Genomic DNA, 25,488 nt, shown 5'->3' on the forward strand with positions numbered 1-25,488 from the left:
CTCTATATGTCACAGTTTTACACCTGTCATTTCTTTAAACACAATATCCAACATGATTCAGTGGATGACTTATTCTAGTCTTCACACACAATACCTTCAAGTGATGTTTGGCTTCCTGCCAAAGTCACTAGTGCATAAGCAGACTTATTTACAGCCTCATCTCACCAGCATCTGGCGTGTACCCCGACCCTGATGACTGATTAACAACACATTCTGCCGCAGAAGGCAAAAGTTGTTTCATAATTAAAAGTGTGGGATACGTGTTGTTCCATCTTAAATAGTGACAAATATTGTCTTTGTGTTCATTGAATGAAAGCATCTCATCGCCACCACATCGCTGTATTTTATATTACTGCTTCTATATCTGGCACTACTCACTTTATTTCTGTTTTCACTGTCACCAGGGACAAGTGGACCTCATCATTACCTTTGTTTCAGCTCCAGTCTCCAGCTTAATGGTCTACATACACAATCATGGTTGATCTGTGGGGCTGTTGCATGTTTGACTATCTTTTTAGTGGCTGTCCCCTTTACTCGGTGCGGGTGGGTCGGCCCCCCTGGTCTCTGCTGGGTGGTGCATGCTTCTCGACCGTTGCCATGCCTCGTTTGTCATTTTCGAGCACAAATGCAGACAAAAAAAAAAAAAAAGAAAACATCTCATGCTTGGAGAAAAACTAGTCTCCCAGTCTGGGTTGAGTTGTATCAGACAACTAAATGAAAAGACATTAACATTATTATCACTTATCAAGTCCCAGCATCGGGGGAGCATGCATCAGTTCTCGAGTCAAGAGTACTGAAGAGCAAAATAATTGCCACTCAGGGGAACAATAGCATATGCATGAAATATTTATTATATTTTGTACAAAATAAAGGTCTTCTACTTGTTTGTTGTTTAATGATGCATCAACGAAAACCTAAAATCTTTATCCCGGTCTGTTGGCATCGGTTTCAGATTGTGTGCAATTTAAGTTTCTGTCACCCCCCCCCCCCCCCCCAAATATATCACAATGGTTTAGATTGATGAATGCAGTTTCCTGTGTTACAGATATCCTCTGGGTTCAGTTAATATCGGGACTATATTAAAACCAACTTGCTGAGACAGAGAATCAATCACATCTGGAACATGAAATCTGTTGAATGATGAAAGTGCTGACAGGTCTGCAGAGCGAACATTTAGACTTGGGAGTCTGCAGCTGACAGCACAGTAGCATTTTACCTGGACGAAGCTACCTGATGCATATTTTATGACATCCACTTGACATTACTCGTTTATCGGGTAATGTCGGATTGGAGGGCAGAGATTAGAGAAGAGAGCTCATGTTTGGTCAGCTTCAGAATTTGAAAGTCAAATAGTGGCACGGAGGTGACTGTCCTCTTAAAATCATTTGTCTGTGTTTCCCTGTTAATGGCGGTATTTCTGTTTTATTCATTGTTGCTATCAGAGACTGGAATGAATTGTGTGAAGTGAAAAAAAGCAGGTAAAGGGTGAAAAGGGCCATCATCCCTCCTTAATTCTCATGACTTTGTCTCCACTGTTGGCCTTGTTTCCAAATTTTTTCCTGAACAGAAAACGTATGTAATCCAATATTGAACGCTATGTTAATTATAAAAATATGTCTGACTTAAAAGTGCTTAAATCTTTTATTTTGTGAAATCACTGTTCATTATTTGTCCAAGCATTTTATTTCAAATTATGTCATCGCTAAGTTAACATTTTCTTATTCTCTTTATCGAACGTGCCAGTCTATATAATTTATGTAAAAAAGGCGGCACGGCGGCACAGTGGGTAGTGCTGTTTCCTAACAACAAGAAGGTTCTGGGTTTGATTCATTTCTGTGCAGAGTTTTTATGTTATCTCCATCTCTGTGTGGGTTTTCTCCAGGTTTTCTAACTGTCTCCAACCTACAAATTGATCACTCCAAATTGTCCGTAGGTGGTAGTGTGCACATGAGTGGTTATCTGTCTGTGTGGCTCCACTGGGTCAGTGAAGTTTTAATGGCATCAGACACATTAGGACATGAGGACTGTTTTATGTTTGTTTGTTTTTTCCATTAATCTCGCTTCATTTTGTCCACATTGTTATTTTCAAAGGCTCTACGTAAACATTCATAATTTGTAGAATAAATGAAGACTGTGCTCAGAAAACTGCAGCAGTCTCCATATCCCCCTTGAGCGTCGAGCATGAATGGGCATTCTTTTGACACATCCAAAGCAGAAATTTGGACAAAGAGAGAATAAAAGAAATACATTTGTAGAAGTGAGAAAATGGAATTTTTAAAGAAAAAGATGGAACTGGATTTTGCAAGACGACAGAGAGAGAGAAAACCAAAAAGAAAGAGGGCCGATGATTAGCGTGAGACAGGCGCACTTGAAATGCAACTTTACACCTCTGCATAAAGACACATAGGAGCCGCTGTGCATCTGATTGATGACCTTAGGGAAGGTGATGACTTAAATGTGTGCGAGTCTGTGTGTGTGCATGCACCTCACAATTATGGAAAGGTGAAAAATGCACAATGGTGAGGACATTTATTGATCATCACTTTTAAATGATTCTTGTCAGAAGGGGGTGGGAGATGTGGTCAGTTTTTGCCACCACAGATGAGCTTTATATGGCCTTAAATCTGCAGACACCCTCTCATTGCACACCTGTGTGAATGTGCGTCTTGTGGATGGGTATAAATGTTTCCGTGGAGCACGAATGGATGTGTTTTGGTATGTAGCGGAAAAAATACCTGGCTTGTCAGACTTAATTAAATTTGTGTGCATGTGGCTTCTGTAGTGATCGATAGCAATAAGACAGCGAATGGCAGCGATGAACTGGGAGCGAGAGACTGATGACAGCAGAGGCAAGTGAGACAGAGAGAGACGAGTGCAGATACAGGGTGGGAAAACAGATAAAGAGTCCCAGATAAACAGAGCTAGAGATGCCGAGCTGAGAATAAATGAGATTAAAAAAAGTTATGCAGACATATGGGAAGGAAGAGAGAGAAAGAGCGAGAGAGAGGTGCCTGTCAGTCTTGTAATAATCCACCTCTCATTAGAACATTATTCAGATTATTTGCACCATATTCTCTTAATTAACTGCACATTAAGCACATCCTCTGAAACAGTTAAGAGTTCAGAATAGATTAGAGATACTATATATATATATATATATATATTAACTTGTCACTGCTATCACACAGAATACATTTAATGAACACACCTTTGAAAATGAATAAATACACCACGCACACACTGCGGGAATGTAGAAATTCAATACAGCACAGACAGCAACAATCACCAAAGGTGACCCTCTCTCAAATGTCAAACATGAATGGAATTTAACATTAAACACCTGGAATTAGACTGGTGCGTCTAAAAATAAACCAATAACATGGAATCATTTTATATTTTATCTATTTACAGTAACATTTCCTTTTCACCCCCATAGGGGAATGTTTTTCCTTGTGGAGGTGGAAAGTCTATGACTATGAAGAGTAGGAAACCTTGAATATTTTTTTTACACTGAGGTCTAAAGAATGAATCTAACCTGCAACCCACTGATGTTCCTCAAATCTTGCTGAGACTTGTCTTCCCTCTCTTTTCTTCCTTTTAATCAATTCCTTTTCAACATTTGCTCATTCATTTGCGGCAGAGGTTGACACATTGTCTTTTCCTCTTTTCAATCATTTATTTTATGTTTCCTTTTTTCCTCTGGGCTTCTTTTTTATTCTGGGAGATGACGTATGCTCACAATCTGTCCCCACTAGTTAATGTGTGTGTGTGTGTGTGTGTGTGGTGAACAGATATTCATGTCGACCATTTCCCATTACTCATTCTTAACCACAGAGGTTATATATGCAGGGCAAATATGATGCTAGTCACAGTGGAGCTCCTGACTGTACTCCAGTAGGACATTCCACTTCTTCTCTGTCTCTAGGTGTGTCTTTGTTCTGCTTTTCTCTGCATTTATCTCATTTAACTCTAATGTGGCCCACATTTTGCTTTCTCCACATTCATCCTCTTCCTTCACCTCCTTTTCCTCACCTCCTTTTCCTCACCTCCTGTCCATCCTATTCTTGCGATACTAGTCCTTTACTCTTTCAAGCTATACTGCTTCTTCCCTGCTTTCACTTTTCTCCTCCTCTCCATAATGTCCTCTTCACCTCTATTTTTCCACCGTAATTTCTTCCTCCTCTCCTCTCCTCTCCTCTCCTTAGCTATACTTAGTTCATATTGGCCCATTAAGCCAGTTGAGGCTGCAAGTCCTTTCGGCCCTTTATAAGAAGCTTTTACAAGTTGGCTGCTAGGCTGTAGACCACTGAAGGATGGAATTGGATCGCACCAAGGCCCAATGGATTTATCCCTTCCTCAAAATCATGACCAGGAGATCCTTGTCTGAATCACACAGAGGCTTTTCTTTACTCCTCTATTTTAATTGAAAGAACTTCTGCTCCATTTGTTTATAACTCTTTTTTTTTTTTTGCTTCCATGCATGAGAGGCACTAAAGGTGATAATGTTGGCCCAGTATTATAATGGAACACAAAACAGTTAAACACTTAATTTGTCTACTTTTGCATTAGTAGTATAAAATAGCTCTACAGGTTAATCGAAGCATCTTTCTCATTGGTCTCTATTTCTATTCTACTTTCATTTTCATTACAACACATGGGATACAACACATGAGCCAAAAATAAGATGCATGACTGCCGGGGAGCATTAGCATTCATAAAGGAAATGCTAATGCTCCTGGGGAGTCTGATTGCCGCGGTGGTTTCGGTCCTTCTTTGTTTATTTGTATCTAGACGTTCTACCAGTCACTCAGAACTGAGGAAGCCTCTTGAATGAGAAGTCCAGTTGACTCTTCTTTTTTGCTCATCGTGATTTTACCATGACCTGGATGACTGAGAAACTACACAGACACAGGGGATATATACGTATTCAGTGCACATGCTAGCTACCCTTTATTCTTCCCCCAAATAGTTATTCTATCAGACAGTGTGACTGAATCCAAATTCATTTTCACAATCCCAGAAGCCCAAAACAGCAGCTCTCAGAGAGTTTCAGAGCTGACAAGTTCTTGAATGGTGTGAATTCCCCGACATAGTACGACTACTGCGACAAGCAGACAGCTGCTTGTCACTGTGCAGCGACTGCATTGTGCTTTAATGGAGGGAGTTTTTTTTGGTCCAATTTTAGACAGCAATTCTGCAGTCGCAGACTAAATCTTAACTGTATGATGATGCCCATTTTTACGTCCAGTTTACACGGTAAATTCATGATGTGCTGAAAAATAACCTCTCTTTTCCACCCCATCACAAAGTACAAAACATCAAAAACATTGTTAAGCATTCGGCCAGAAAATGTTTAACAATGTGTGTTGCAAACAAACGCAACAAACATCATAAGGGAGTAATGTTGCCAAAGTGACTGAGAAAATCCCACTGACAAAAATGACAGAACAAAAAGATAATGACTTACACAATATTTTGGTATATATACGATATATATATTATATTATAATAATGTAATAATAAAAAAAGAGCACAATATCCAGCAGTCTGTAATACACTAAAAAAAAATTGTTCAAGGATGTAGCCTCGGATGCTCAGGTGTGTGTGTGTGTGTGAGAGAGAGTGTGAAAACTAGTGTGTAAATTCTAGACACATTTCCACCATTTCCATTGCTCGACTTCCTTTCTGAGAGGTTACTTTCTATCCTTCTGTCTCTCTCTGTGGAATGATGGCCATCTGAAATTGCTCTTCACACTTCCCTGGTTCTCCTGTGACAACCACACACAGTCTGAGACCAAATGCAACAAACCTCCCTCCACACGCACACACACGTGCACACACACACACACACATAATCTGACACAAATCACAGTCTGAACATTCACATCCACAGCACCACTCTCAAAGAGCTGCATCCCACCGTCTTTTTCTTCCTTCAGCCTGTCCATCTCATGTCCTATACTTCTGCTCCACAAGGAGGGACTGGAAATGGAATGGGCAGACTGAGTAACGGGAAGCAAATTGGATTGAGGTGGGTTTAAATGATAGAAAAGGGGAATGTACTGAATGAGGGACATATTTTAGTAGCAAAGGAAGAGAAGTGGAAAGATAAACTATTTCATTTCAGCTTTTTGAGGATAAATCTATTGAGAATTAGAGGAGCCAATAAGACGCGATCTGACTGAGTGAACTAAGCTACCTTAAGTTACATCTTAGCTGTAATGTTTACTTTCCACTCCATCATGACCCTCATATATGAGAAGATGCACTTCTTTGAGACCACAGTCACACATTACAGAAGAAACAGCTACTGTTCACAGCAAGGTCTGTAGAGATCTTCCTGAGTAACAAGTTCATAATGTCTGATATGTTTTTTGGAGCTCTGTGTACAGAAAACCAAGACCCATGAAGTGTCATTGTATCTTAAAGAAGCCAGACAACACGATAATCAATATCTCCAATTATAATTATTGTAATTTTGGGTTGTACTGCTTATTTATTTTTTTTAGTTATTGTCGCCATCATGTAATTTATCTAAATTTCTGAAGTCAATAGTGCTTACTTGAGACATTGTTTTTATTCCAGTATTTTTCAACTGGAATTCAACACTGAGACATTTTAAAGACTTCTTCACATTCCAGTACAGCATGTTAGCTATATGCTGTGGAAGAAGTATTGTAGTTACTTTAAGATTAAGATGGCAATTTCAGATGATTGTGCTAATGTCTTAACAGTAATAGTTTTTGTCCGATTTTTTTTTCTTCCTGTTTAGTAGCCTATGTGGCCACACACACAAGAAATGATTGTCAATACTTATTTGATGGAACAGATGAAATTATAGCTTTATGATATGTTTTCCCTTGAGATTCCCTTGCAACTTTCTTGCAGGGCTTTTGCCATTGCTTTCATACAACTATGAAGTATAGTGATTGCTTTCTCCCGCTCCTTCACCACTAATTGGCATGCTCCTATCTATCTCTAAATTGTGCCCATTTGGAACCACTGTTGGGAAATTAGAGCTATTACTTCTAAATTACACACCACCAAAGTCATCCTCTTGTCCCGAGTAAATCATTAGCAGTGGTTGCAGCATGCTAACACTTTCTTTGAGTGTTAGTGACAGCTTCTATCCCAAACACTGAAGCGCTGATACATTTTATAAGCTAAAAAAAAAAAGGTTCTCCAGCTGTAGTTTTGCACACATAAAGTTGTATGTGTTTGTGTGTCTCTCTTCTTGAGGCTCTGTTGTGTGTTTGTGTGCATTTATGTACTTGAAATAGAGCATGGTGGACACTTTTGGCACGAAAGAACGATCACAGATGGGCCTTGTCAAATCTCTGTACATCTGGTTTTATTCCTATCCAATTCTACACACACACACACACACACACACACACCTACTTTATCTTGATCATTATCACATATTGAAGTATGAATACTACACCAGCAGATTATAAACACACTTGCACTTACGTTATGGAAATGAACATTGATGGAATGCTCACACACACAGTCACACACGCACACACACGCACACACACGCCCACGCGCACACACAGAGTTACTGTGCAGCAGGACACAGCATGTTGTGGATGATTGTTGCCAAAGTAACAATCCCAGGAAATCTGGACCATTCCATGTTTATTGGTAGCCAATGTCTAATGTTTGGATGCCAGATTTCAAACAGCCAAACCCTGACTTGTATAAAAGTGCCACTCATTAATCCAACCGTCATGTCTTTGATTTGTTGCTGTAATTATGTATTGCAACTGAAGATAAATAGTTTTGCAGTTACACACTCAATGCATAAATTCACAACAACAACGTCCAATAGAAAAAGAGTGCATTATTATTATAATGGTCAGAGTCAGCAACAAGTTAAAATACTAACAATATCCTCAAGTGATTACGATTAGAACTAAATAAAAAAAATAAATGTAACTTAGAAATTTGTTTCTGACACTTATTTAATGGCTTATATTTCAGTGGGCTCTGCATACAGAATGTGTGTGTGTGTCAGCTGTTAAGGACGTATGCTTCATGAACCTCCTGCAGAGAGAGAGAGACACACACACACACAGACACAGACACACACAAGCAGACAGGACTTTGTACCTTATGGACACCGATGAGAACGAGTGAAGAATATAATAAGAATAATTTAAAAATTGATTTTTACAAATGCTCCTCTCCTGGTGTGTTGAGATGATATGAACCATCCGTCAACAATAGAGGATTCAAACTACCGGTACAGTGAACAGTGACTCTAGCAACACTTAACAGTATTTATTTGCACGTAGCGCCCTTGACTTATAATGACCAGTGTTATGCGCTAAACCCCCTGGACCGCTTAAATTAAAACAAGCTTGGTACTGAAACTACATTTTAATATTTATTTATTTTGTAAACATTTTATTAAAGCACAGATGAAGCCAAAGTAGCTGTATATTTTATACTATTGCTAATATGAAAGAAATTAATTAACTTTTTTCACATTCCACATGTCCTCGCAAAAGGACATTTGTCTAATGTCTCACAATTGTCTTGCAGGAACAATTATATTATATAATTCATTTGAACTCGACAATTCTTTTTCTTCAAAGTTTTATTGACGCATTGTTTAAAGAGCAGGGGCAGATTTTTTAGCTATTCAGAAAGTTTGCTTGATGTCTTCAGGGACAAAGCTCCAGCTGGAGATAAGTTGGTGTCATTTTTAGTATGAAGTCATTCTGTGAAGCATTAATATCCCAGAACCCTCTGTTTTAATCTTTCCTGTATTGTGCTGTCTCTGCATCTCTCTCAGCACATCCCTCCTCATCCTCTTATTTTTTACATCTGGAATTGTGCCTGTGCTGTAAACTGCCACTTTAAGAGGGAGGGACACGAATGGCATGATGGGAAAAAGAGTCCAGAAGATGGCTTGTAGTACATTCCGGAGCAGCAAGCTAGAGCAGGTTTGGCCCCTCTGATCCGGAAGCCCTGTTTACTGTCTCACAAGATCGAATAGTCTATTGGAGGCGAGGGTCTGCAATCTCTGATTGTCGTTTTCTAGTTCCAAATGCATCTGCACGTGCCCAAGTACCATAACCGAGCCAGCCTTCTTCATCATGTTGCACTGGGTATCACATTATTTGTCTGTTATTATTTTTTTTTAAAGTTGCCTGGTATGAGTTACCCTAGACAGCGCCACACTGTCCCACCATCATTATATTTTCACACTTCACTACCCTAGGCCTAGGACACAAGGCTACACACCCACACTGCACAAGACCACTTCAGAATGTGTGTGTTTTTTGGTTTGAGCATATTTTATTTTTTATTCCTTCCTGTAATAGTAGCCACTAAATCTCTGCAAATTATTATTTGTCTTACGCATTCCAAATGCATCTGCACGTGCCCAAGTACCATAACCGAGCCAGCCAGCCTTCATCATGTTGCACTGGGTATCACATTATTTGTCTGTTATCCCAAAAAGAGTTTTACTCAACGAGAAAGTAGTGAGTTAATGTAGGATGAAAAAAACTGATCCTGAACTACAATGTAAAGAAATGCTTCAACACATGTGCAGTATAATACGGATGATAAATAACAAATATTTAGAGATGGACAATAATTGATCAAAACTCCCTCCAATAACAAAACAATAATCCGATCTAATCCAATATGCTGTTTTTGAAATACTGCAACTATGTCCCGACCATCTCAGATACAGTTACGCTTTCAGAGACTTTGTATATCAACACACTGAAATGACACAGTGAATCTAAACATATGGAAATGTGATGTGATTTCTGATTGTTGCTGATTCAATGCTGTTAGAATTTTGTGAGGAAGTGCGATGCCTTGTTTGCATCCCTGCGTGACGCTGAGGTTATCACTCTTGTATACATACAGTAATTGAGAACTGATGTGTTTTCCGCTCATTTCTCCTTGTAAATAAACTCAGGAAACACCATGTACCCTGGTATTTGTTGTGTCAGCTGCTTGTAATGGATTTGTGTCAGGTAGATGTGTGCACACAATAACAAAGCACTGGGTTTTATCAATTATGACTTAGACTTAGATAATTAACTGCTCTGACTTTCAGTGACAAATGAAACAATTCCCATTACAGGCACGGCATCTTTTTTAGACAGAGATGCTTTTGCATTTCGGCCTTTGGCTGAAATGCATTGAGATGGGCTCTATCCTTTGTTCCCTGGATCCTTGGTTTAGTGTTTCGGTGGTTATTTGGTTGCTTGCTAAAATTTGCATTTCTTATTTGCTGTTTGGAACGTGTAAGCTTGTACATAAAAGTTTTTTATTTTATTTACAAATGCCAGCTTTTTTCAGAAGCACTTGTTACAAATAAGTTTCAATTAAAGATTTCTTCTCTCTCCTCATCTTCTCTGCTACTTTTTTCTTTCTCTCCTGTTTTGGTCTCCTCACCTCAGCGTATAACAGCCGAGCGGGAGCAGTGGGAGTTGGACCAGGCGGATCGCCGGACTCCTACCAGCCCCGCTTCTCCTCCAACCTCCCAACCTACCTTCCCGTACAATGCCAGCTGAGTGGGGCTGACTCTGCTTTCTTCCTGCGGGAAGCCAATCAGGAAGTAATGAGAAATGGCAGCCTATCATCCAGGACTGAGCCCTTTTTCCTCCACCAGCTGGAGCCAGGTGTTGTTTCTCCACAATCCCTGCCGAGTATCAATTGTAGCTATGGAAACATGAGCATTGAGCAGCCAATTCCAGTGGAGCTGCTGCAGGGTCCCCCGCCACGTCTGTCGCTGACGACCAACCAGGTGACTCTGAACTGGAAGGTCAAGGGTCAAGTGGTGGTGCCCACAGTGGGGTCAACACGACCCTGGATACAGGTAATGGCAGTTTAACGTTTCAATTGGCTCTGTCATTTATTTTTCCATTTACTGAACTTAATTATTCTAATTCAGTTACAGCAAACAAATATGTAAGATTGATTATTCCACCAGTTTATATCTGGCTCTTTGGTTTATGATTTATTCAGTGTATTATATTCTAACTTCCTACTGAAGGTCATTGACCAGAAGAGGTAAAACTAATCCATACTGTTAACTCTAAAATGCTCTGTAGCGCATATAGACTTCAGAATCATGTGCTCTCTGGGCTCATCACTGCAGGCGGCACCTTCCACATTAAATATATTGATTAGTTACTCAGAGAATATCTTTATATATATGCAGACATTTTATTCACCATTAAATAGTTTTCATGAACTTCCTGTACAATTTTGAATGCATTTTTGTCATCATGTTTAAACATGATCGATAAATTATCTTCGCTAGTACTCAGAAAGAAAGAGTGCATTTACCGTATTTAATGAATTCTTATTTTTATATATATAATTGTTTGGCAGCTATTCATCTGCTTACTTACCTTTAATGATGTATCTTGTCGGCAGGTACTCTTTTACCTTGTGGGGCGGCGTTGGGATGAGCTTGACCCGCCTCCTCCAGCCCTTCTCCCATGTGTAAGAGCCTTGGTCATCCGTGACACCAACGAAGCAGCACCCTCAGCAGGCTGCCGCCTGGTGGGGCCATCTGGCATCTGTGTTGTCCGTCTGGAGATTCCCCCAGCTTGGTTTACACCAGCACAAGTGCGAAAAAGACCTCCTGAAGTGAATTTACCATCCGTGGATGTGTATTACTCAATTATACCAGTGGGGGGGGCTGGTCAAGAGTGTCCCTCTATCATTAACGAACCATGGAGAGGTCAGAGCGCAAATATCGGGCCTCTCGGAGGCCTGGGCCATGGGGGACAGTGGAACCCCCTACTTGATGGGGGTCTTCAAGACATGATTAAAGTCAGCTCCGTGGTGATGACTATGGGCCCCGTTCCCGTCAAAGGAGAAAGACTGAGACTGGATGAAAACGTGGAGGTTCTGGTGCCACCAAGCCCAGTTCGACTCGGCAAAATGGTGGCATTTGGCATCTACATGAAGACAGATTCAAACATGGAGCAGTTTACACTGAGGTAGGACTGCTGCTCCGCTGCTTTCATAGGACTTCTCGTCTTATTTCACTTTTGTCCGTTTTTCTCTGATTCCTTTGTCTTTTATAGCCACTTATTCTTTTCTGCTTCATCGGCTTTCTCTCATCTCTCAACGCCGCCTGCCAAGGTTGATGGCTGTCACCTTTGTGTACTCAGCCTTTGTCAAAGGCATCAATGCAAAATAACAACATCATGAATATTCACGGGGGGTGTTCCAAGGAGAGAAGAACGCCTACACAGAAAATGAAAAGTAGGAGAGGAAAAGTATGACTGAAAAACACTGAAGGTCGGTGAGATTGGGAAATGAAAGAAAATACATCAAATCAGAGGAGATCCCAGTTTCTCAAGCTCAAAGGGAACCCAAAACGACGCTTGGGTGTGCTGTCAGAGGTCACCTACATGCTTCTCTGCATAAGCAGCGATATATTTTCTTGCACTTGCATCCCAGGAAACAAATTTATATTTTGTTTTCTGGCTAGAAAAAGTTTAAAACCCCTGATCTACATACACTATGCATGCGTTTCTGCATCACATCTTTGCTTCATCATTTCAGTGACTTTGGGAATTTCAGGCTGACAAATGACAGATGTGCAAATTTATCATTCTATCCAAATAATTTCCCAGCACACAACAAGGCTGCGTGTAATGTTGCTATAACAATATGACCCTATGTATTCAGCACTATTGAGAGGGCAACACTGAGAAACTTTGGGGAAAAAATTCACAATTTCTATGATTCACCCTCATTTAAAGAAAAACTGTATATGAATACAACATCTGGATTATCAGCAGTGCCTCCATAACAAAAGCCTTGGACAATGAGTGTGGCTCCTTTTCTATTTATACTAGTTAAATTGTAAAAACAGTTTCCCATATGGTAACCTATGACACAACATCATTGTGCATTTGGAATTGAACTCTCTCTCTCTATCTCTTGCTCTCGCTCGTAAAATGAGCGTCTTCAAATTTTCATGGATGCCATAATGTTTTTGATAGGAATACATTTAAAAAAAAAAATGCTAAGGCAGGCCATCAAATGCACTTTGATGGCATTGAGTATGGTCAGAGTTTAAGAAATACATGATTTGTTTCTGAATAAGAGAGAGAGAGAGAGAGATCTAAAGTTTGCTATTTTATCTGAGTAACTGCATTTGCAAGTGATGAACAACAAGCTTCTCAGCTCGGCTGCCATTCAAAGATTTAAAACGGCATGGTGCCATTTCCTCAGCCTTTTCAAGGTAAGACTGGAGTTCCTTTTTTCTGTCCTGACGTTCTGTATATCAAATGAAGGTGGAATGTTTTGTTCCACCTCTGTAACAGCGGTGAAGACAGTATAAACCAGATGTCTAAAAAGAGGTTTGGGAGCTTCTTGTGCTCTGATTAAAGGACAAGATCAACTGTCATGTAACGTGGATGATGAGTGTTGGTGGTTTGTCATGTTTTACGCAGCGTGTCTGTTTTGCTCAAGGAACGTCAACTCGCACTTAGAATCACTCACCGGAGCAACGTTCTGATGTAGTCGAGACCTTGTAGGAACAGGCTTTGTGGTGCTGCTGCCAGAACTCTATCAATAGTCTAAGTTAGACAAACTGCTGGCAAAGAAACAAGGAACAACGCAGGTGTGTGCATAGTCAGTGACCAAGGAAAAGCAGGTGGAATACATTGTGCATTTTTTTTATTTAAATACATAGGAACAGACATAAATAAATGCATCATTACAAATATCACCTCTCATTTGTGTCAATTTATGGGAAACACTAAAATGAAAGTAGCTGATTAGCCGTGTAATATCTGACTCACATTTCTCTGATTCACATGTCAACATATTGCTGGTCTCTCCAATGAACACAGACATCTTCTTCTTCCACACAGATGCTGTTCACCCTTTGATTGCTCTCTCTTGTAGTATGCATGTGAATTAAGCGCTTTCCTACAAATACAGTAGTGATGAGGTAGCCTATTGGATTCCTATACAATATTTGTTGTACAAAACCTTGTTGCTATGTTTGTGCGTGTGAGTGTGTGTGTGCCTGCGGGTGTCGGTAAATGCTCATCCTGTTTGCAGCTCTTGCCCTCTTCCCAAGCATACAGTCAAGTGGATAATCTCCAATGTTATAAGCATAGTCATACATGTGATGAGGCTTAAGTGGATCTCATTTCTGAGTATGTGTGTGTGTGCCCAAAAAAATAAGCCTTCAGTGTGCTCCAACACACTGAGGTGATGTGATTATGATAAACTGCTGAGGAGATGGAGGGACATGAGCGATGAGCAAAAGAGATCGACAAAGTGGGAGGGAGACAGGGGGAATAAAAAATAAATACATGGGAATGTTTTATGACAACAAAGCTCTAACACATGTTGGAGACGTAGGGATGAGATGTAACATGATGTTTGGTTAAAGGTCAACTGAAATAAATCTTAAGGAGAAAGTGTATATTTGTTACTAACCAGCTTGAATTGTTGTGTTGGACAATATTGTGGAAAAGGTTTTGTACAGATCCAGTTCCAAAGTCCAATGGTAGATGGTTAGTAACTCGTATTCATCTCATTACCACACTCTAGATGAAGTGATGATTGCAATGACTCACTTTTCTGGAAAGTTAGACCTTTCATTTTCATGCTTTAACCCCCAAGTCTGCAGAAAGCTAAGGCAAAAGGAAGAAAAACAAAAGACAATTTAAAAAGCATCTTCCAGTTTGTCATCTTGTAATTATTTGACTAAGTGGAACAGAAGGCAGTGCTTGATGATGAATCCTCGATCTTCCATTTAGCCCAAAGTATCTAGTGCATCATTTAAATCTGCGGAAGCCTTCACCATAGACGTTTCATTCTCCGATCCGATGTTTAGCGTTTCTGCATTATTCAGCAGTGGGAATGTTGACGAGGGTCAAAGTGGTTAATATCTCCCTCATTAAAATGCTGTCATCTTGAACTGTGTGTTATCATTGTTTGCTTAGCTAATTAGTGAGATGTTTACTGATGAGGTGGTTAAGAGTTTGGCTATGTGTGTGTGCGATACAGAGACGGATCGATGCATTTATTATCCTCGCTCTGTGTTCTCTCATTCCTGTTGATTGTCTACCACTTTATCTGTTTTTATACTGCTGGTTGGTCTTTGGTGTTTGAATTTGTATGCGGACTGTATTTATTGAACCATCCTTCCCGTTTGTGTCTGGCCTCATGATTGCATAGGGCTTTGTGGAGTTTCTTTGATTAACCTCAAATACCATTTGGAAGATGGTGGGACCGATTGTGTTTGGGATGGTTTGTTTGTGACTGGGTGTTTGTCTGACCTTGGAAAAAAGAAACGACATATATGATTGTCTGTGCATGTCATGTTCTTGCATATGCACTTCAAATTTTCTACAAGTGACTTTTTTAGTTTTTATATATGTAGCTCTTGTTTAAGTGCATGTCTAAATGTTGCATACAGTACGTATAACTGACGCTCATTTATACTGAAATCATCAGCACGTTAATTCATCTCCAACTTGACAGTGTGGAGAAAAATGTCTTAACAACAATGTTTATCATTATGCACTTGATAAACAGTGGCAAAAATGGAGGCAATGATTTTATCATTAGATATATTTCATTTCACTTTCTTAATCTTTGCTTTCTCTGCACATTTTTCATGTCTTGTCTGAGTTATGGCTCCGCCCCCAATAATTTTCTCATCTCTTTCTCCCTCTTGCCAAGAATACATTACAGATAAGGTACTGCTTTCTTTTATTACATTATATTAGTTATATCAGTTACATTACAACATTACTGCCAGTAAATGTAAGTTGTTATATTACAGTGTTACCTAATAAGGAAAGTAATTTAAACCCCCTTTGCAATTAAATTGTAGTTGGGAGATGAGTTTGAGTTGCAAACAATCTATTTATACAAATAAAATAGCAATAAATAATTGATAAACTATTGTATAATAGTGATCCTATTTTCCTAATCAGGAAAATAAAACTATGTAGGTTTCATTATTTCAGATTATATCTTTCACCAAACATAGAAAATCTAATTGAAAAATAAAATGCAAAGAATGTAAACTCACAAAAACCCACCTGGGTTAGTCCAATGCTCTGACAATCACATCCAATTTGGCTGAAGAATAATCGTAATAATGATTCTCAGCTGCGGTTCAGACATGTCATTTAATTATCAAATAATTTCAACTAATATATACTCATTTATGCATATATATTAGCCTGGAAGGAGGCATATAAGAACATCCTAAACTAAACTATAATAGAATAAAATATGGGCTTTGCAACTAAAATCATAATAATAATAATAATACCTTCAAAATAATGGACACAAACTGAGTTCTAAAGTCCCAAATCGATCATATGTCAACAGTGTTTCATCTTGTCCCTTTGCTTATGCCTTTTATCAGATGATGATGATGCACTTCATAACTGTGATCTTGCAGCGAATTTAAAACTCACTGAGCAGTTTCAGATTGCACTGTCAAACAGGCAAAAGTTAGACGTGACTATTTTCGTCTTTGCAAATCAAAGTACCCGATAAACAACCTGGAATAACATGGACGATTTGGGTAGTCTGTGTCCTCATATGTGACTTAATCAGTAAAAATGCTGCACTAAAAAGTTAATTTATGCAAACATAAGTGAAGTTGATTTAAGTCTGGGTCACACTTCCTTCGTCTATGTGCAGTACCTCATACTCTACTGCTACGGCTGTCCTTGCAGGCCTTATAGCTGTCATGAATTATATTTAATAGCACGGAAACTGACTCTGAAAGAAGGATGCAATACTGCAGATCCCATCCTACTCTGTAACCTTATGCAGCTCTCAGTCTCTGCCGAGCTGAATGCATTCCCATCTGTGATGTCATCTGTGTTCCTGGATGAGGAACGGTGAAAACACATTTGTTTTACAGGGACAGGCCATATGGAAATGATGAAGATCTTCCTGCATGAAAACGCACATTTTCAGTGTGTGGTTTTGTGACGATGAATGGTCAAACTTATAGAGGATGGTGACTATAAAACTCAAAGTGGCACAACTTACCAGACTCTAAATTACGGCTCTACCCACCTTGTAAGGGAGTCACACCAGGCTGTTGACAGGCACAGCCTGACATTTGTGATTTATTTTCATTCATACATTTTACACACTCACAAATCACAAAAATTGACATACGGACAATTTGAGTTACACGCTCAGACCTGCAAAGATTTATACTCGTATGTCAAGATAGTACTCTATATATATATATATGTGAGTGTGTGTGTGTACTCATTTACATACACATTTTCTTTATCGCTGTATAATAGAAATGCAATTTAAATAAAGCAGCAAATCGACACATAAATCCCACAAGAATAATAGAGCAATGCACAATTAATGAAGCAGCATAGCTCTCCTATTTACTGCATCTTCAGGTCATGTCTCTTGTTTTTCCAACTGAATTTAGATTCATTTCCATACAATAAAACCTTGCTAAGATATGTTTCCATGGAAACTGCGCTCATTTAGGTTCCCTCCTAAATATGACAGCTACCATAATTTATAAATACGATTATGTGAAGTGGCCCTGAATTTGATGAATTTACACTTAATCTGACCACAGCATGACAGCAACATAAGATACTGTGCGCCTTTAATCATATGGACTTAAATGCGGTTTCATCTAAAGTGGTTTGTAAAAACAATGGGCTAGACCAGACATGCTGTAATAAACTGTGATGAGTTACATGAATAAGTGAATAAGAACAAAATGACAAAATAATAAAACAGATTTTGGAAGTCTGTAAATTGCACACTACTCCACCGCAATGAGATGCCCTCCTATATATTAAATTTTCCATTGCATAGGTCTGTTAATATAATTTGCTAAACACATTTGAATGGAGAATGTTACCATGCAAACCCTTCTCAAACAACAGGAAATCAAAGATTGGATATACAATATAGCAGACAAAAGGCAAGAAATGTAAAATGAACTACAGGCATTAAAACACATCAGATGTAAAAATTCCATCATTCCACACCATAAATCATTTGATTCCTCAGCCAGAGGTCATAACACTGATGTAAATATTTCTTACTTACTCCATTTTCAGCACTGAAGTCAAGTAGGCGCACATCTGAAACTCGAATTGAACGTGAAACGCCAGACGTTTTCCTTAATTCTGTTATCTCCCCTGCTATCATTTGTTTCTTCTTGCAATGAGACTGTAAGTTTTCATCATATGGCCCAAAACTCTCAGTAAAACTAAACATAAAACATACGCAGTGCAACATTGACCATATTCTGAAATTCATGAACTTCTCCCTTGACAGAGGAAACAAGAGACTGGATTACGGATGGATTACAGGTTGTTGTTTATATTCTATAATAAATTATTGAAATTTGGACTTAGTTTCTGACACATTGAAAGAGATTTTGTATCTAATTGCTAGCTTTACAAATTATGGTGTTTGATTAAACTGTCAGCAATGACCAAAATACTGCGTCCAGTGGACGAACACTATCAGTAAATGCGTACAAACACCTGCTGTCTCTGTGCTTGGTTCTCAGTCGCTGTTTATTCCCCCAATCTTGTCTGTGCTATCATTCTTTCAAAAGCAGTCTACCTCTACCTCTACCTTCTCTCCTCCCAAGCCATCAAATTGCCCCGCAAACCTCCCTCTCTTCACTTCTCCTGTTTTTGCACTCTTTCTTTCAATCTAAAATCCCTCATGCATATTCATAAGGGCCTTATTTGCATTGGTGGCTTCTGAATGAGGCTGAGTACACAAAGGTGGCAGCCATCAAGCTCGGAATAGTGCCGCTGTTTGTGTGTTTTTTGTCCCTGCATGTGTGAGTGGATGTGGAAACTAGGCAGAGGTAGACTTAGAAGAGGAGAGGAAAATATAGAGAGGATTGAGAGTGTTTTGGCAGCATTACCAAAAAAATTGGTAAGTGATTTTTAGAGTCTCAGAGGACAAGAGTGGTCCACAGAACACCTACAGTATTTATGTCCACATGTTTGTTATGCATCAGATTCTAGTTTATTCAATATCCCATCTTTCATTCTTTCATATTCTTAACCACTTCATCCAAAATCCTGGTCACAGAATCTACTAGAACAAGTATCCAAAACTATTTCAGTTTGTCCTCGATGTTACAGGCTTGGAGGGATGTGATACCTGATTTTGTTCCAGTTTTAGCCCGAAACTATTCTACACTTCTTACCATTGTGCTATGTTTCATGTGTTTTCTAGAAATCCTAGTCACTCAATAACAAGTTTCTGTTTCCTAAAGTATCAAAACACATCTCACTGCCAACAACTCACAATATTCCTAACATTGTACCTTTCTTTCCTATATTTGAGGTGAATGCACTCTGAATGCTTTCAATTTCTCCGATCACCCCATTCAGATTTAATTTGGATTTAATGTCATTTGGATTTTAGTAACATTTATCTTATCAGTGTATATGAGTCAGTACTCCTAAGGGCTGGACATTTGATCATAATATGAAGAAGGCAAGATAATACGTACAGAAATTCAAAACAATGTCCTTTAGGGTCAAGGTCAGACTGTTTTTGTAGACTTAGGTATGAAATATTTGTCCACTTAGCGGCACAGTGGCGCAGTGAGTAGCGCTGTTAACTCGCAGCAAGAAGGTTCCAGGTGTGATTCCTTTGTGTTTGTATGTTCTCCCCGTGTCTGCGTGGGTTCTCTCTGGGTTCTCCGGCTTCCTCCCACCACCAAAAACATGCAAATTAGGTGACTTGGTCACGCTAAATTGTCCACAGGTGTGAGTGTGTGAGTGAATGATTGCCTGTGTGTGACCCTGCGATGAAATGGCGCCTTGTCCAGGATGTACTCCGGTACAAGGCAGTCAGGAAGGCGAATGGATGAACGTTTTAATATCGGTTACTGTATGTATCTCAGTTTATCACTATCAATTATATCGTGGGGCAGTTTGGCGACGAGGCGCTGTTCATTATTGAACTTTTTGAAAATCTAATTTAGAACAGATGCTTTCCATTACTCGAGTACGTTATGAATACATGCCTGGCTTCATGATTGACCAGCGTGCTCCATGGTTGCTCGTTCATCAATGCTAATTTGCCTGGTTAATCTCTCCATTAAGCTCAGTAAGAACATTAGCCTGGTAAATTAGAACTGATGAATGGGCTCTTACTCACGGTAGTACAGTATCCCCACTTGTACTCGTCTTTTTCATTAATTTCTCCTTTCTTTTATGGCATACCTGTACTTTACCTTTTCATCTTTCAGAATCTTTGCCATGTTATTCTATGTTGGCTGCTGCATTGTTTGTGACTCATTCCTTGTCAGCTGTGAGAGAGTTCTGGTTATGATGCTGGGTGAATTCACGGAGTGCTACTACTGCCATCAATTTAGTCTTAGTTCAAATATTGTAACCAAATGAAGAAAACCTTTGTGTAGCAAAAGCCTCTCAGATGCTTCTAGCCTCCTTTTCTATTTTCTACCCTCTATTCTTCTCTGTAAACCTCCTTCTATTCTAATCTTAGAAAGACAAAAAGTGTTCCAGTTTATATGTGCAAACACACACACGCACACACACACTCTCTCTCGCTCTCTTACCCTTTGAAATGTGTTTGATCCTGCTTTTTATTGTTTCTAAAGGTATTCTCTTGCTCTCTCTCTCTCTCTTTGTGTGCATGTGCATATATGTCATGCAAGTTGCACCCAGTCATGTTTATGCAGAGTTAATGCATAAACAAAACAATGCACACATGTATTTGTAATGCTTGTTTCCATCAGAACATACACAGAGCTCCTGGGCCTGCAGAGCTTTTTGTCTGTAAGTATCTTCATCCCTTCGAGAAAGAGAAAGACAAAAAGAGAGCAAATTATTAGGTGAATAATTTCGGCAAATGGTAGTACCATCATGGGCAACAATGGATATTACAGTTGCCTTCCAGCAAGGCCCTGGTTACCATGGATGTTTCTGTGTGACTTTTCTCCAAATTCCTCCCACCACCAAACACATACAGCACTTTGTGTCAGCTACGGTTAAGTTGAGTTGAATTGAGTAAAGGAATACACTACTAATTTATAAATATACCCCCAAAAATATTGAAATCCACAATATATTTAGATCTATGACTTAAAATCAGTACCTAGATCAATATGTAAGAGTTGACAAATATGTACACGTGTACAAACAATCAATTTACTTGTGTTTGCATGGCACTAAATCAACAAATGTGATCTCAAAGCACTTTTCAGTAAGGGCAGGTGTAGACAGAATTCTTTAATGTAAATTGACTAAACTGTCACCAAACGCTTGCTCATGATCCTCCATGGGGAAAAAAAATATATTTTAACAGGAAGAAGCCCCAAGCAGATCCTGAGTCAATGTGGGTGGAAGAGAGGAAGAGAGAAGGGAAAGAAAGATGAAATTACGAAACAACATTTACAGAGCTATAGATTCTGTTTCAGTGTTTTGCTCCATGATGTAGAAATATTAGCAATTCATCATTTATAACTCAGACAGCGACTTTTGTTAAACGTCAGAGATCAGGAAATGCATACAATGATTTGCATGTGTAGAGATTGTCTGTTTCTCATATCAACCGGCATACCGATAGTTAGCAGTAGCACTTAGTGGACTACGTTTTCTTCACATTTGCAGATACAGATACAACACACAACACATTCAACAAATGTTATCTTTCATCTCTTATTATATGATGCTGCACTGTACTAGTATCTATCTATCTATCTATTTTTTGCATTTTGCATGATAGTGCATATCAGACCCCTTTAAAACTGTGATGTTTGGTGAGTGAATTGAATGCATATTTTACAAAATATGATAAATAAATAAAAAGCCTACATTATTAAGTAAATGAGAAAATCCTTTTTTATTTTTTATTTTTATACAGACAGGTATCCAGATCACTCTCAAAATTTAATAGGATGTAAGTTAGAACAAGACCCATCTTCAGATTTTTTGCCCATAAAGATCCACCCATCAGTTTTTCTGGAATCCTGCAAACAAACAAACGGCTTCAAAAACATACCCCTCTTGGCAGAGGTAACAATGTCCATTACAGAGGGATGCAGTTTTCTAATAGTAGCAATACACATCGAAATTCTCATAATCACAAACAAATTTGAAATTGTACCATGCCAATGTGGAAACACATCAAATAAGCTTCATTATACTCTTTTGTAACATTTAGATAAGTCACACACAATAAATTCAGCTACGGAATATTACAAATAATATTTACTGAATGCTTTCTGCAAATGGAAGAGAGACAAAAGGTTTTCACTAGTGGTATAAATCGAAGTGTGTGTATGTGTGTGTGTGTGAGAGAGAGTGAGAGAGAGAGTACTATTAGACAGAGGTTAAGATATAAAGGCAAAGAGAGTAAGAGGAACAGAGGCGTGTGTGTGACAGATAGACAGTAATGAGCGTTCCAGTGGAGAGTGATAAGGGAGACAGAGTTAGCATAATGAGTCTTCTAGCACGGAGGTGGTATGTGGGAGAGATGGAGAGAAAAAAGGGTAGTCCAGAAGAGAATAGAAAAGCAACAGAGGCAGATCTAATGAGTTTTCCAGGGAACAGGGTGGTGGTTGGGTGCGGGGCATATAAAATGCAAAATCATTTCAACTTTAGTCCTTTAAAGAAAGGTATGTTAAAAAAACTGAAATTGAAAACTGAGAGATAAGAAAGATGAGGCCTGTCCTGTTAATAATGAATACATGGTACCCATACATGGTTTTGAATCATGTTTGTTTGTATTGTATTTTAGTTCAGAGCAGACAGTAGTTTTCTGTATGAGTATGAGTGCATTGTATTTTCCTAATGACTCCTAGCGGTAATATTTAAAAAGAAACAGCATATTCTCATCTAGTGATTGATTGATCTTGTGACAGCTTTCTTTTTTTCTCTATTTAATTTTTTTTAAATGTTTGGATTTCTTTTTTTTTTGGATCTGGATCCTTTTACTATTTGCTACATTTGTCCTCTTCCATTCATCGCTGACATCAACAATTGATCTGTTGCTGCAAATCTACCACCAAGTACTTTAGCTTTAAAATGCATCCTTATGCTCTTTTTCAGATTACTTACAAGGCCAAAGCGTCACCAGCAGGGAGTTGCTGTTGTTTATGCCATGTGTACTGGTGCGGCATCTTGTTAAATGTGGCCGCTTTTCTTTTTTATTTCTGTACAACTTTTTCAGGCTTGTGTTTCAAGCGCTGCACTTTAATATATTTGATACTCTTTTGACTTTTCACATCATTCCGGCTCACCAACACCAGAAAACACATCTACATGCAGGACTCGGCATGCATATGGGCAGGAAAACAGACAAAATAAAAGCTACAGCAACACACAGCATCTTAGAGAAGCACGCATGCATGTCCTCGGAGGAAACCTGTCAGTCACCTGTCAGCCATCAAGCCAACCGAACAATGTATTCATCCGACTCTCCAGCCAACCAGACAATGATCTTACAAATCATACATTCAACCAGTTTTGCAACTTTGTCTTTTCTTCCCACTCTGTATTCCTGCCCCTTTAAATCTTATAATTATCCTTTCTATCATGACGATAAGCCTTTCTACTCTATTTTGAAAGTCTCGCCAGGTGTTACATTTACCATTCAATATGATGTTGATTTTTTTGTTGCTGTGTATTTATTATTAGGTGTTATATATTAGGTAAAATAGTATCACATATGTTCAAATAAATTCAATGCTGACAGGATAAAAAGTTCTCTAAATAAACGGCAAACAACAAATTACCACTATTAACATATTAACCTCATCCTAAACAAGTAAATAAAAATAAACAGAGACACAAAGTCTGAGATACCTCCAACTGTAAAGCTCTGGCGCCATACAGGAACCTTCGCTCTGACATATCTGGAACCGAAACTTCTTTTCCACTCGGTTCTGTCCATCGTCTCACCAGAAAGCTCAGACAAAAGACTGGGGCGGATAAGACGAGACTCCATCCATCATGACAAAACAGAGGGGGGGGGGGGGGGGGGGGTAGTAGATTTTGCACTGCTGATTGAAGACCACTGACTGGAGAGGAGAGCAGCAGCGACAGGGTGTGACAGTTTGACACGCAGCTTGTGAACAATCAGTTAAGGATCCCGAGTAACTTTTAGAGGTTTCAGCACTGGCTTTTTTAAGCATCCTGTATAATTTTGGCACGCCGCTGTTAGCGCTATCATTTGTCTTGAAGGTAAAACCACATTTTATATTACAGTAATAATGTATATAATCTATTATATCATTCATTTTGTGTGTGTTTGCATCTGTATAGCAATTTAAAATGTTTTTTAATTGTTATTAACGTTGATTTGAGTGTTTTCAGACGGCCGGAACGGATTACATTGTTTTCAGTTATTTTATATGGGAAAAATTGATTTGACGTACGAGCAATTTGAGTCGAGGAACAAACCTTTACGACATGCATTTGTAATATATTCTTATGATATACTCTCTAGGTTCTGCAATCACACCTTTGTTTCCATTCAGTTTTGTCTTATATAAGTCCTGTTTGTTTTGTTCATTCATCAGCAGGATCATTTCAAAACTACAGGCCCAACTTCCATGAAACTTTGTGTAAGTTGTGAGAAGAACTCACATTTTGTAATGGATATGGATCACAGGGTGGATGCGCAAACTATTTTTCGCTTTTAATGAATAGGATTTAGTTGGGTGTTGGCATCGACTACACAAATGTAGACTGCAGTGGTGGGCGAGGGAACGGCAGAGAAGAAAGGGATTAGCAGCAACAAAGCAGTGAATCAGATAAATGAAAAGTTGCTTTCTGATTGTTCCATAGCAGGTTCCCTCGGAACAACACTTGCAGGGAGGTGTCACATCACTGGATTTTGTGTGAATCAGGATGGAGTCCACATCAAAAACCACACACACATACACCTGCAGCTCTTTATACATCCAGACAAACAGAACAGAAGTGAGAAACACGCAGCAATGTAACGTCGCTGAAAATACAGGCGGCTCAACTTGACAGTTTGGATACTTTTTTAATGCGCGGAGCCTCTGTCTAAAACTTTGTCGCGCTCTTACCTTGATCAAAGCTGAAAGTTTTTCTTTGTTTCACAAACATTTCTTCAACTTCATTCACTCAAAAAGACTCATTTTCACACCAATTAACTTCCACAGATTTCCTCCTTGCAACTCTGCAGCACGACATGGGTTCCCTCTATTTTCATCTGGCAGACACGGTGCATCATCACGTTAAGGAGAACAGATGCTTGTCCTCCCATGTCTCTTTTCTGTTGATTCCGAGGCGCTGAAAGAGGCACCATATGGTAATCTCTAGACAAAGACCTGAACCCAATGCTTTTCTGTCAAAGCACTGCTTTGGTTGGAGTCGCCTCCTTCACTCTTCAGTAGGGCAACCAGTCATTTATTGGTATGCATCAAACCAATGCAATGGAGAAGATGGTTCTGGTGATAAAGTCAAGTGCCTGTTTGTT

At 39.0% G+C, this 25,488-nt stretch overlaps 1 protein-coding gene across 1 annotated transcript in view; it reads left to right on the forward strand.

Annotated features, from left to right (window-relative positions):
- si:dkey-215k6.1 (transmembrane protein 132B) overlaps positions 1 to 25,488 on the forward strand; it is a 155,864-nt gene that overhangs the window by 51,652 nt on the left and 78,724 nt on the right. The window contains 2 exon segments of the mRNA XM_068761032.1: positions 10,434 to 10,852; positions 11,416 to 11,987. Coding sequence (XP_068617133.1) covers positions 10,434 to 10,852; positions 11,416 to 11,987 — 991 coding nt within the window.

The sequence above is a fragment of the Brachionichthys hirsutus genome, chromosome 4 (genome assembly GCF_040956055.1).
Source record: "Brachionichthys hirsutus isolate HB-005 chromosome 4, CSIRO-AGI_Bhir_v1, whole genome shotgun sequence".
Lineage (NCBI taxonomy): Eukaryota > Metazoa > Chordata > Actinopteri > Lophiiformes > Brachionichthyidae > Brachionichthys > Brachionichthys hirsutus.